We start from the raw sequence: 14,033 nt of genomic DNA, 5'->3' as shown, positions 1-14,033 counted from the left end.
GACAGCATGGTTTTGTACAAGGGAGGTCAGGTCTCACTAAGTTAATTGAGCTTTTTGAGGAGGTGACTAAAATGATTGATGAGGGAAGGGCTGTGAATGTTGTCTACATGGATTTTAGTAAGGCATTTGACAAGGTCCCTCATAGCAGGCTGGTGCAAAAGATTAAATCTCACGGGATCGGGATGAACTATTCAGAACTGGCTTGACCATAGAAGTCATGATGTGGAGATGCCGGCGTTGGACTGGGGTGAACACAGTAAGAAGTCTCACAACACCAGGTTAAAGTCCAACAGGTTTATTTGGTAGCAAATACCATAAGCTTTCGGAGCGCTGCTCCTTCGTCAGATGGAGTGGAAATGTGCACATTTCCACTCCATCTGACGAAGGAGCAGCGCTCCGAAAGTTTATGGTATTTGCTACCAAATAAACCTGTTGGACTTTAACCTGGTGTTGTGAGACGTCTTACTGTGTTGACCATAGAAGACAGAGGGTAGCAGTGGAAGGTTATTTTTCTGAATGGAGATCTATAACTAGTGGTGTTCCACAGGGATCAGTACTGGGACCTCTGCTGTTTGTAATATATATATATAAAATATATATTATATATAAAATATATAAATAAATGACTTGGAAGAAAATGTAGCTGGTTTGATTAGCAAGTTTCTGGATGATACAAAGATTGGCTGAGTTGCGGATAGTGATGAAGGCTGTCAGAGAATACAGCAGGATTATAGATAGATTGGAAAATTGGGCAGAGAATTGGCAGGTAGAATTTAATCCAGACAAATACGAGGTGATGCATTTCGGCAGATCCAATTCAGGAGGGAGCTACAAAATAAATGGCAGAACCATCAGGAGCATAGTCACACAGAGATCTGCGAATACAAGTCCACAGATCCTAAAAAGTGGCAGCACAGGTGGAAAAGGTGGTTAAGAAAGCATATGGCATGCTTGCCTTCATTGGACGGGGCATTGAGTACAAAAATTGGCAAATTATGTTACAGTTACATAAAAGGTTGACATTTGTTCAATTCTGGCCACCACATTACCAGAAGGACGTGGAGGTTTTGGAGAGAGTACAGAAAAGGTTTACCAGGATGTTGCCTGGTATGGAGAGTATTGGCTATAAGGAGAGATTGAATAAACTGGGATCGTTCTCCCTGGAAAGATGGAAGCTAGGGGGCGACCTGAAAGAAGTTTATAAAATTATGAGGGGTATGGATAGGATGAACATTTGGAAGCTTTTTCCCAGGGCAGAAATGACAATTACAAGGGAGCACAAGTTCAAGATAAGGGCGGGGGGGAGGGGGAAGGTTCAGTGGAGATGTGCGGGGGAAGGTTTTTTTACACAGAGGGTGTAGTTGAGGCAAATACATTAGCGACATTTAAGACTTATCTGGATAGACACATGAACAGGCGGGGAATAGAGGGATACAAGCGGTTGGTCTAGATAGGACACTGTGATCGGCGCAGGTTTGGAGGGCCAAAGGGCCTGTTTCTGTGCTGTACTGTTCTTTGTTCTTTGTAAAACAGCTGCAGACTTAAAAGTTGCTTTTGATATTGATATATTGACTACAATGTCACTGATATTTCCAACAAATCACCCTTGACTCAAGTCTTTTCATTCCACATACAATGTTCCACATAAAGTTAAAAATCAGTCTCAGCTTGATTAGTCTACTTCCAAAAAACTTATTTCAAAAATAGAATAAAATCCTGGTCATGTGTCCATAATTAGTGCTGCAAAGACAAGAATTTGAACAGAAATAAGCTGTAATGATCAAAGTGATATTCAGAGCTCCCATTATGCTCAACAAAAAAGGGTAAATAGCAAATGATTTTCTGCATAATTGAAAGGCGATGGCAGAGTGGTATTATCGCTAGACTATTAATCCAGAAGCTCAGCTAATGTTTTGAGGACCTGGGTTTGAATCCCACCACGGCAGACGGTGAAATTTTAGTTCAGTCAAAAAAAAAAATCACTGCTGTTGCAGTATCAGATTTGTGCAAAATATGTCCTACAAAATCACTTTTTATTAATATCTTCATTTTATCTAAATAAATAAAACCTAAATAACCTAGTAAAAGCCGTGGCCCTTGAAGAAATAAAGCATTGGATGCAGTTTAACTTCTGCAACTTTCCTAATAAAATAAAAAAAGCACCAAAGTAGTAGAATGTTAGTTAATTTAAAATTGATTATTTAGGTCACAAAGAGAAACCTTTTCGTATCCAACTTGGGGAAAGTAAGATTACAATATAGTCAAAAATATTTTTATTAATCTAAATTCATGAAAAGTAAATTTAAATTACGTGAAAATTCAACAGGTGATGAACCATTTTGACACATCTGGCAGGAATGAAGAGAAATTAAGGACACTGGTGACATTCAAAATACAGTTGGCTGCTAGGCTGAGTGAGCAGGAACACGAGACCGACAAGCCTCCATCAGCTAAATGGCATTTGCTGCTCTTTTATTTTGTCTTGTGTGATCTCAATGTCATTTATGGTACAAGAGAAAACAACATCAGTAGCACTAAATAACAGACAGCTAATTTACTGCAGCTTGGAAACCATGGGACTGCATTTGTTTCTTGAAACGGATACTCACCCTCTCCTTCATGCGAGATACAATGTAACCCAAATATCTGCCCATAGCTTGCTTGGTTGTGTTCTTCTTTTTCATGCTCTATTATAATAATAGTTAAATTAGTGAAGTATTGCTTACTGAACAATATACTGCAACAATTAGCAAAATAACTCAGACGTTCAACTTCCATCAACTCAAAATGCACATGCAACTGATATCACACGGTAGGTACTATTTGATTCATAACCTTGACAGGTGGTCTTTCAAACAGACTACATAATTGAATCTGAAAACAGATGTGCCAGAAACTGTTTTATCTAGGATAATAAAAATACCGAACACAGTGATCAAGCACTAAGAAAGCAATCTAGTATTAGTCATTACATCCATTTCAAGGCTCCGCTTTGAAATGGGCTGCAAACATACCTAGAGGGTTTCAAAGAGATTAGGCAGTGACAAGATTATCCAAAATACTGCTGTTACATCTATTCCGTACCAAAATCATATTCACCCATCACCGCTTTGTTCCACTGATCTACACTGGCTCCCTGTATTCATACACCACTGATTTTAAAGTTGCATCCTTGTATCTAAATTTCTTCATGGCTTCACTCTTCGACTCTATGGGGCTTTCCAATCTTACTGCACTCCCAAGAGTATTCCTCCAGCTCTGGCTTCTTGCACATTCCCATCATTCATCCACTGATGGCTGTATCTTAACCAACTTGGGCTCTATATACTGAAATCTCTCACTAAACTTCTGTTGCTCCACTTCCTCCTCATTCAAGACCTTCCTTATGTAACATTCAATCCAAACATTTAGTCACCAACCACCCCACCAAACTATTGATAATTTGTTCGATTACTGTTTCTCTGAAACAACTTTTAAGGTGCTGAGTGAAGTTATTACTGTTACACATAGGAATCAAGTTTCAGTTGTGACAAGTAACAATGGACAATAATGTGATGCTCTCGGTTCTAATGTAAATAGATCTCGCATTACAATGGTCACCATGACGCAGCAGAAAATGCTTTGTGACAGAGAGTAATGTAATGCCAAACAACATCATTATTTCTAACAAAAATAAAATGAAAGATTTTGAAAGAATCAGAAAACCACCAGTTAAAATGAAACTGTCAAAAAAGGACATATGACATGGATATGTGGTGGGTAATTCATCTGGGGACACCTGATATGGTCTACTTCCTGCACTATTAAAAGCAGAATAAGTGTCCTTTACAAAAGTGGAATAAAAAATGTATGAGAGTTCAAAGCAAACTCTAGGTTTTCTGTTGCTTCAGTGACTTGATAATGATGTTGAAGAGCTGCTGACATTTCAAACCTGTCATTTACAAAGTTTTTGGTTCCTTTTGCAGTTAAGATGGAGATCTCAATTTCTCTGGCTAGGCTTTAGTTATGATGTGGAGATGCCGGCGTTGGACTGGGATAAGCACAGTAAGAAGTCTCACAACACCAGGTTAAAGTCCAACAGGTTTATTTGGTTTATTAGTTAGTCATAAAAACAACATTAAATGTGTTCTTTAACTTCTCAAAGTTTTTCCACTATAACATGTGGGCCATTAAGCATTATCTTGTATCTATCAAAAAGAATAAGTTAATTATCTCTGTTCAGCAATGTAAGTTTTTTTTTCCATAAAAAAGGATCCACTGTTCAAGAAGTAACTTTCGAAACATGTCTTTGTTTTTTTCTCATTCATGGGATGTGGGCAGCGCTAGTTGGGCCAGCATATATTGCCCATCCCCAATTTCCCTTCAACTGAGTGACTTATTAGGCCATTTAAAGTTTAAAATTTATTTATTAGTATTACAAGTAGGCTTACATTAACACTGCAATGAAGTTACATCCCCGAGTCGCCACACTCCGGCGCTTGTTCAGGTACACTGAGGGAGACTTTAGCATGGCCAATGCACCTAACCAGCACGTCTTTCGGACACACACATGGGAGAACGTGCAGACTCCACACAGACCCAAGCCAGGAATCGAACCCGGGTTCCTAGTGCTGTGAGGCAGCAGTGCTAACCACTGTGCCAGAGTCATACAGGTTTACAGCATGGAAACAGGCCCTGCAGCCCAACTTGTCCATGCCGCCCTTTTTTATTAAAAACCCCTAAACTAATCCCAATTGCCCGCATTTGGCCCATATCCCTCTGTATCCATTGTACCCATGTAACTATCTAAATGCTTTTTAAAAGACAAAATTGTACCCGCCTCTACAACTACCACTTCTGGCAGCTTGTTCCAGACACTCACCATCCTCTGTGAAAAAATTGCCCCTCTGGACACTTTTGTATCTCTCCCCTCTCAACTTAAACCTATGCCCTCTAATTTTAGACTCCCCTACCTTTGGGAAAAGATATTGACCATCTAGCTGATCTGTGCCCCTCATTATTTTATAGACCTCTATAAGATCACCCCTCAGCCTCCTACGCTCCAGAGAAAAAAGTCCCAGTCTATCCAGCCTCTCCTTATAACTCAATCCATCAAGTCCCGGTAGCATCCTAGTAAATCTCTTCTGCACTCTTTTTAGTTTAATATCTTTTCTATAATAGGGTGACCAGAATTGCACACAATATTCCAAGTGTGGCCTTACCAATGTCTTGTACAACTTCAACAAGACATCCCAATTCCTGTATTCAATGTTCTGACCGATGAAACCAAGCATGCTGAATGCCTTCTTCACCACTCTGTCCACCTGTGACTCCACTTTCAAGGGGCTATGAACATGTTCCCTAGATCTCTTTGTTCTGTAATTCTCCCCAATGCCCTACCATTAACTGAGTAAGTCCTGCCCTGGTTCAATCTACCAAACCTTGCATTTGTCTAAATTAAACTCCATCTGCCATTCGTCAGCCCACTGGCCCAATTGATCAAGATCCTGTTGCAACTGGAGATAACTTTCTTCACTGTTCCCTATGCCACCAATCTTAGTGTCATCTGCAAACTTACTAACCATGCCTCCTATATTCTCATCCAAATCATTAATATAAATGACAAATAACAGTGGGCCCAGCACTGATCCTTGAGGCACACCGCTGGTCACAGATCTCCAGTTTGAAAAACAACTCTCTACAACCAGCCTCTGGCTTCTGTCAAGAAGCCAATTTTGTATCCGTTGTATCACCCTGAATCCCGTGAGATTTAACCTTATGCAACAACCTACCATGCGGTACCTTGTCAAAGGCCTTGCTGAAGTCCATGTAGACAACATCAACTGCACTGCCCTCATCTACCTTCTTGGCTACCCCTTCAAAAAACTCAATCAAATTTGTGAGACATGATTTTCCACTCACAAAGCCATGCTGACTGTCGCTAATCAGCCCTCGTGTCTCTAAATGCTTGTAGATCGTTGTCTCTCAAAATACCATCCAACAATTTACCCACCACAGATGTGAGGCTCACTGGCAGGCTTTTCCTTGCAGCCCTTTTTAAACAAAGTCACAACATTTGCCACTCTCCAATCTTCAAGCACCTCACCCGTGACTATCGATAATTCAAATATCTCGGCTAGGGGACCCGCAATTTCCTCCCTAGCCTCCCACAATGTCCTGGGATACACTTCATCAGGTCCCGGGGATTTATCTACCTTGATGCACTTTAAGACTTCCACCAGCACCTCCTTCTGTGTAATATGTACACTCCTCAAGACATCACTATTTATTTCCCCAAGTTCCCTAACATCCATGCTTTTCTCAACAGTAAATACTGAGAAATATTCATTTAGGATCTCACCCATCTCTTGTCAATCCGCACATAGATGACCTTGTTGATCCTCAAGAGGCCCGACTCTCTCCTTTGTTGCTCTTTTGCCCTTTCTGCATTTGTAGAAGCTCTTTGGATTCTCCTTTGCGTTAGCTGCCAAAACAATCTCGTGTCCCCTTTTTGCCCTCCTGATTTCTCTCTTAACTCTACTCCTACACCCCCTTTATTCTTCAAGGGATTCACTTGATCCCAGCTGCCTATGCATGTCATGTGCCTCTTTCTTCTTCTTGACCAGGGCCTCAATATCCCGAGCCATCCAGGGTTCCCTACTTCTGCCAGCCTTGCCCTTCACTCTAAGAGGAATGTGTTTACCCTGAACCCTGGTTAACACACATTTGAAAGCATGCCACTTACCAGACGTCCCTTTGCCTTTCCACAGACTCCCCCAATTAACTTCTGAAAGTTCCTGCCTGATACTATCAAAATTGGCCTTGCCCCAATTTAGAATTTTAACTTTGGGGACAGACCCATCATTCTCCATAGCTGCCTTAAAACTAATAAAATTATGGTCACTGCTCCCAAAGTGAACCCTCACTAACACTTCTGTCACCTGCCTTTCCTTATTTCCCAAGAGGAGGTCAAGTTTTGCCTCCTCACATGTCGGGCCATCTACATACTGAATGAGAAATTCCTCCTGAATACACTCAACAAATTTCTCTCCATCCAATCCTCTAATACTATGACTGTCTCAGTCAATGTTGAGAAAGTTAAAATCTCCGACTATTATCACCCTATTTTTCTTGGAGCTATCTGTAATCTCCTTACATATTTGCTCCTCAATTTCCCGCCGACTATTTGGGGGCCTATAGTGCAACCCTATCAAAGTGATTTCCCCCTTCTTATTTCTCAGTTCTACCCATATAGACTCAGTGGCCGAACCCTTGGATTTATCCCCTCTCAGTACAGCCCTAATCAAAAGTGCAACTCCCCCTCCTCTCTTACCTCCTGTTCTATCTTTCCTATAGCATCTGTACCCTGGAACATTGAGCTGCCAGTCCTGTCCCTCCCTTAGCCATGTTTCAGTAATTGCTATAATATCCCAGTCCCACATACCCATCCATGCCCTGAGTTCATCTGCCTTGCCCGTCAGGCCTCTTGCATTGAAATAACTGCAGTTTAATCTGGACTTCCCTTGCTCTCTGCCTTGCTTTTGCCTGATCTGTCTGGTACTAGGATTACTGCCACTGCCTTTACTACTTAATGTGCTCTCTTTAACTTCTGTGCTGTCCTCAAACTTCTCTTCTGTCTCCCTACTGCTTTGGATCCCACCCCCCTGCCAAACTAGTTTAAACCCTCCCGAGTGGCTCTAGCAAATCTCCCCGCCAGGATGTTAGTCCCCCTCCAGTTCAAATGTAACCCATCCCTCTTGAACAGGTCAGCCCTTCCCCAGAAAAGATCCCATTGATCCAATAATCTAAATCCCTGCCCCCTGCACTAGCTCTCAAGCCAGGCATTCTTCTGCCTACTCTCACTAGCACGTAGCACCGGTAGTAGTCCTGAAATTACTATCTTCGAGGTCCTGCACTTAACCTTCTGCCTAACTCTCTATATTCACATTTCAGGACCTCATCCCTTTTCCTACCTATGTCGTTGGTACCAATATGTACAACGACCTCTGGCCGCTCACCCTCCCCCTTAAGAATGTCCTGCAATCGCTCAGAAACGTCCTTGACCCTGGCACCAGGGAGGCAACACACCATCCTGGAGTCTCGATTGCGGCCACAGAAATGCCTGTCTGTGCCTCTAACTAGCGAGTCCCCTATTACTACTACTCGCTTGCTCTTTGCCCAACCCTGTCCCACAGCAGAACCAGCTGTGGTGTCACAGGCCTGGCTGCTGCTGGTATCTCCCCGACAGGCTATCCCCCTCAACAGCATCCAAAATGATAGACCTGTTTGAAAGGGCAATAGGCACAGGAGACTCCTGCACTACCTGCCTGCCTCTCCTGGCAGTCGCCCATCTACCTGTCTGAACCTGTAGTGAGACAACCTCCCTGTAACTAGTGTCTATCACACTCTCTGCCTCCTGCATGCTCCGCAGTGCATCCACCTGCTGCTCCAACCGAACAATGCGGTCTGTGAGGAGCTGCAACTGGACACACTTCCTGCAGACAAAGTTGTCAGGGAGACTAGATTAAGAACATAGAACAGTACAGCACAGAACAGGCCCTTCGGCCCATGATGTTGTGCCGAGTTTTATCTGAAACCAAGATCAAGCTATCCCACTCCCTATCATCCTGGTGTGCTCCATGTGCCTATCCAATAACCGCTTAAATGTTCCTAAAGTGTCTGACTCACTGCAGGCAGTCCATTCCACACCCCAACCACTCTCGGAGTAAAGAACCTACCTCGGACATTCTTCCTATATCTCCCACCATGAACCCTATAGTTATATCCCCTTGTAATAGCCCCATCCACCCGAGGAAATAGTCTTTGAACGTTCACTCTATCCCCTTCATCATTTTATAAACCTCTATTAAGTCTCTCCTCCGCTCCAGAGAGAACAGCCCTAGCTCCCTCAACCTTTCCTCATAAGACCTACCCTCCAAACCAGGCAGCATCCTGGTAAATCTCCTCTGCACTCTTTCCAGCGCTTCCACATCCTTCTTATAGTGAGGTGACCAGAACTGCACACAATATTCCAAATGTGGTCTCATTGCTCCCTAACTGTCCACATCTGGCAGGAGGAGCATGTCATTGCCCTAACTGCCATGTTGCCCTATGCAGGTAAAAGGGTAAAAGAATCTCAACTCACCTCTCCCTTGTTTGTAGTCCTCCTGCCGACTTTTTTTTTGGTTAGAGGAGAAGGTAGGGAGGGAAACACTGAAGTAGTGTTTGGGGTTTAACTGTCCCTTCACAGCAGCTCCAGACCAGACACGTAGACCAGACCAGGTAAGGACGGCAGATTTTTTGAACAAGGTGGTCAGCAATGGTTTCATGATCACCATTAGGCTTTTAATTCCAGATTTTTATTGAATTCAAATTTCACCATCTGCTGTGGTGGAATTTGAACCCCAATCCTCAGAGCAATGTCCTGGATCTCTGGTGAACACCACCTCCCCGAATATGTAACAGGAACTTTGCTACCTGCTAGATGAAGTATTTAATAGTACTCCAATTCAAGATGGGGTATAAGAAGTCAGCCTAGCTCACAAATCCCATGTGCTGATCAATAATGAGCAACACTAACAGCCAAGAGATAATTTGCTTTCCTTTCCAAAGCCCGAGTGTAAGGTCAACTCAGACAGATAAGATGAAAGTTTCCCGATTGCCAATAGGATCCAAAATAAAATAAGTTTGGGTAGTCTCAGTTCCAGCTGCGACTGAGCAACATGGTGGAGATAGAATCAATCGTGGCTTTCAAAAGGGAACTGGATAAGCTCCTGAAGGGAGAAAATATGCATGGCCGCAGGGAAAGTGGATAGGGACTAGCAAAATTGCCCTTGAAGAGCCGGCATGGACATGATGGGGCAAGTAGTGCCCAACCACCCTACTGTTTCATAACTACCAATCTCATTCCTCTCCCTGACAACAGATTGAGATTAAATTAGGTTGTTCACAAATTTCGCATCACATTTGGTGATGAGCTTCCAATTCCATATTTATGCCACCACGTAGACCGCCTATTTCCATTCTCATCCTGTTGCCTGCCTTCGCCCCATCTCAGCTTGCCTGCTGCTGAAACCCTCAATCATGGCCCGTTACCTCCAGATTTGACTATTCTAATATACTCCTGAGTGGTCTCCCACATTTTACCCTCCGTAAACTTGAGGTCATCCAAAGCACTGATGCCCATTTAATTGGCATCAAGGAGACCACTCAGGAACATATTGGAATAATCAAATCACAGTGGTTAGCACTGCTGCCTCACAGCACCAAGGACCCAGGTTCAATTCCCAGCTTGGGTCACTGTCTGTGTGGAGTTTGCACATTCGCCCCATGTCTGCGTGGGTTTCCCCTGGGTGCTCCGGTTTCCTCCCACAGTCTGAAAGACGTTCTGGTTTGGTGCATTGACCCGAACAGGAACTGGAGTGTGGCGACTAGGGGAATTTCACAATAAGTTCATTGCAGTGTTAATGTAAGCCTTACTTGTGACTAATAAATAAACTTTAAAAACTTTTCACCGCTATTTGTTTGAAATAATTACATTGTGCTCAATGACCTAGTTGGTACCCGGTCTAGCAACACCTTGATTTTTAAACTGTCATCCTTAAAGAAAATGACAGAACTATAAAAACTGAAGCACTGAATTTATCATATCATAGAACATCTTATACATGCCTATAACGTAGCCTTCAGCCACCCCTTTAGCATTGATTTCACATGTAATATTTCCAACTGGATCTGCAAATCAAGATCTGGTTTAATATCATATATGAGATGACGCCAACCAAGATGGTCTCCTCCTTTATATGAACAATCATATAAACATGGAGCAGGAGAAGATAATTTGGCCCCTCCAGCCTGCTCCACCATGGCTGATCTGGTAGTATTTAACTCAAATCTGCACCACATCTACCCTTGAAAAATCTGTCATCCTCTCTCTCATCTGAAGCGACAGGAGAAATCATCTTAAGTAGCAAAACATGTCAAGGTGCTTTATCAGAGCACAATGAAAAATATGGCACCAAGGAGGACAGTAAAGGCATAGGTTTAAACAAGGGATATAAAAGGAGATAAAAGAAGTGAAGAGGGTATTCCAGAGCTTAGGGCCTAAGTAGCCTTGAGGCAAGGATGGAGTGATGAAAACAAGGGATGCACAAGCGGGATAAATTGGAAGTGCACAGAAATGGTTTCAGAGATATTTGAAAACATGAATGAGAACCTGCTACGAGCGGTTTAAGGTGCTGGGGAGTAGGTACAGAGGAGATGTCAGGGGTAAGTTTTTCACTCAGAGGGTGGTGGGTGAGTGGAATCGGCTGCCGGTAGTGGTGGTGGAGGAGGCAAACTCGATAGGGTCTTTTAAGAGACTTCTGGATGAGTACATGGGACTTAATAGGATTGAGCGTTATAGGTAAGCTTATATATAAGCCTAGGTAAGTAGGGACATGACCGGCGCAACTTGTGGGCCGAAGGGCCTGTTTGTGCGTATTTTTCTATGTTCTAAAACACAGGTGCTCCCAAAATGGGAGCCAATGCTGGCCAGTGAGTACAGGGGTAATGAGATTTGGTGTGAGTTAGAATACAGGCAGCAGCGGATTGGAGGGGCTCAGGTTTATGTAGGGTGGACCAGGAGAAGATTGGCATAGTTCTGACTAAAGGTAGCACGCATTGCAGCAACAAATGAACAGGGGTAGGTGGTGAGTTGGGCAACGACTTGCAAGTATGAATCTTGATGAAGGAATAGATGGGTGCTTCGAAGTCAATCTCAGGATCAAATATGACACCAAGATTGTGAACAGACTGATGAAGCCTCAGCCAGTTGCCAAGGAGCAAGATGGCGTCAAATGCTAGGAAATGAAGATTGTGCCAAGGGCGAAAGATAATGGCTTTGGTCTTCCCAATACTTAGTTGGAGGAAATTTTTGCTCATCTAGTACTGGATATCAAACAAGCAGTGCAATAAATCAAAGGCAGGACAGAGGTCAAGACAGGTGGTGGTAAAGCTGGATTTAAGCCACAAACACATGGAAATTGATTTTAGAAGATGTTGTACGTTCCATCTTCTTTGCTAATTTAATTTGTTATCTCTGCTTTAGAAGGAATATTTTTACAACCAAGGGAGTATTCAGTTATATGTAGAGTGGATTTCTTTTTCACTAAGATAGAGATCAGCTGTTTAGCTGGTTCCAATGTTTCTATCCCTTACCTTTGTCCACTAATCCAAGTATCTCATCAATTCTAATCTATTGTAGTCTCGAATGTCCATCTCTCTGATTTCCCACTGATCTTTCATCAGATCCTCTCCAATCACATCTCATTCTCATAATCCACAACCCATTCACACATAACTCATAATAAAACAACTTCTTCCCTGGCAGCCATGCCAGCTGACAATGCAAATTGGTCCTGGTCAGGCAAAGTCCTCCCCATCAAAACCATGATTACCACTCAAAATAGTACTTTTGTCAAAGACCAACCTCCCTTTTATTTTAAAAGTTCTTCCAGAACCACCTCATCTGCAACTGCCTGTTTAAATCTCTCCAACCGGGTTTCCACCCTTCCAACTGCACCATAACAGTCTTATCCAAAGTCACAACAACCTTCTCTGGGATGCATTACTTGGCCTCAATAACTCTGCAGTCTCGAATGAGGTTGACCTGCACATTCCTGCCACAAACACTTGCCATCAATTCCATCCTTCTCTCTGGGTAACCTGTTTGACCCTCAGATGAGCTTCATACCATACATCTTTGTTACAAAGAACATGCACTTTTATCACCAAAATATCACCCACTGCAGTCTCTTCCTCAATAAAACCCTCACCTATGGTTTGGTAATTTGCACGACTCATCCGATGCTCTCAACTGCAGTCCTCCATCCTCCACAAGCATTAGCTCACCTGAAACTTGGTTCTGTATCTTACCCTGTCACAAGTTCTGCTCACTCATCACTTTGGTCCCAGTTATTTAGAATGGGGTGCCATCTCAATGTCAAATTGATAATCCTTATCCTACGGTTTAATTCCATTCACAGTCACTCACCCCATCTCTCTACACACTTCCCACCAAATTCTACATTCTTCAAACTCCAATCTCTTCTGTATCCTCCATTTAATTCCACAAAGTCTTCAACAACCTGGGCTCCATACTACTGATTTCTCTACGAACATTGTTAACTCTTCACCACCTTCTTTTTGAAGGCCCTCCCTAAAATATCTGTGATCACATTTTTGGTCACCTCTCCTAATCTCTCACTTTGCTCAGTGTCCTTTCCTCCCACCATCTGTTTAATGCCTCTGTAAAATATCTTTGGACCTTTTCTACATCGAAAGTGCTAAAATTTGAGTCAGAGTCTTGCAGTGCAGAAAAGGCCCTTCAACCCATCGAGACTGCACCAACAATAACTACCACTTAAAGGCGCGCTAATTCAATTTTCCAGCACTTGTCCAATATCCTTGAGCATTATGATGTTTCAAGTGCTCATCAAAATATTTTTTAAAGGTTGTAAGATTTCCGGCCTTCACTACCTTCGCAGGCAGCGCATTCCAGATTCCCACCACCCTCTGAGTGAAGTTTCTTTTTCTCAAGCTCCCTCTGAATTTCCTGCCCCTTGCCCTAAAATTATGTCCGTTCATGATTGACCCCTCAACCAAGGGGAACAGCTAACTCCTAGTCACCCTGTCTATACCCTTCATACCTTATACACCTCAATCATGTCCTCCCCACAGCCTTCCCTGCTCTAGAGAAAACAATCCAAGCCTATCTGGTCTCGCCTTACAGCTCAAATACTCCATCCCAGTTGTTGGAACTTTGATGATTACGTGAATGCATCAACTCCTGTCTTTGTAAGACATTCTCTTCACGACTTGATAGGTTCACTTGGCTTGGAACAGAGTTCTGGAGCAAGAAATGCAGGTTTGCTGCAACCTGCCAAACCATAAACCATCACTAGATGGAGACCAAGTCTGTAGAATGCAAACTGCCAAAAAGCAGCATGCTTTGGAATTCCTGTTACCTACAATATTACAATCTTTTTAAAAAATTGCACCCTGCCTGTGAGGGA

The 14,033-nt window shown here is 42.8% G+C and overlaps 1 protein-coding gene across 4 annotated transcripts in view; it reads right to left on the bottom strand.

Moving 5' to 3' along the window:
• Positions 1-14,033, bottom strand: part of zmynd11 (zinc finger, MYND-type containing 11) — a 194,712-nt gene that overhangs the window by 70,311 nt on the left and 110,368 nt on the right. For all 4 annotated transcript variants that reach the window (XM_078232821.1, XM_078232811.1, XM_078232830.1 and 1 more), the window contains one exon: positions 2,610-2,687. In XM_078232821.1, coding sequence (XP_078088947.1) covers positions 2,610-2,687 — 78 coding nt within the window. The remainder of the gene's footprint in view (positions 1-2,609; positions 2,688-14,033) is intronic.

This window comes from Mustelus asterias, chromosome 2 (genome assembly GCF_964213995.1).
Source record: "Mustelus asterias chromosome 2, sMusAst1.hap1.1, whole genome shotgun sequence".
In the NCBI taxonomy this organism is placed as follows: Eukaryota; Metazoa; Chordata; class Chondrichthyes; order Carcharhiniformes; family Triakidae; genus Mustelus; species Mustelus asterias.
The sequence above is the reverse complement of the archived record's forward strand: the minus strand, read 5'-3'. Positions and strand labels throughout refer to the sequence as shown.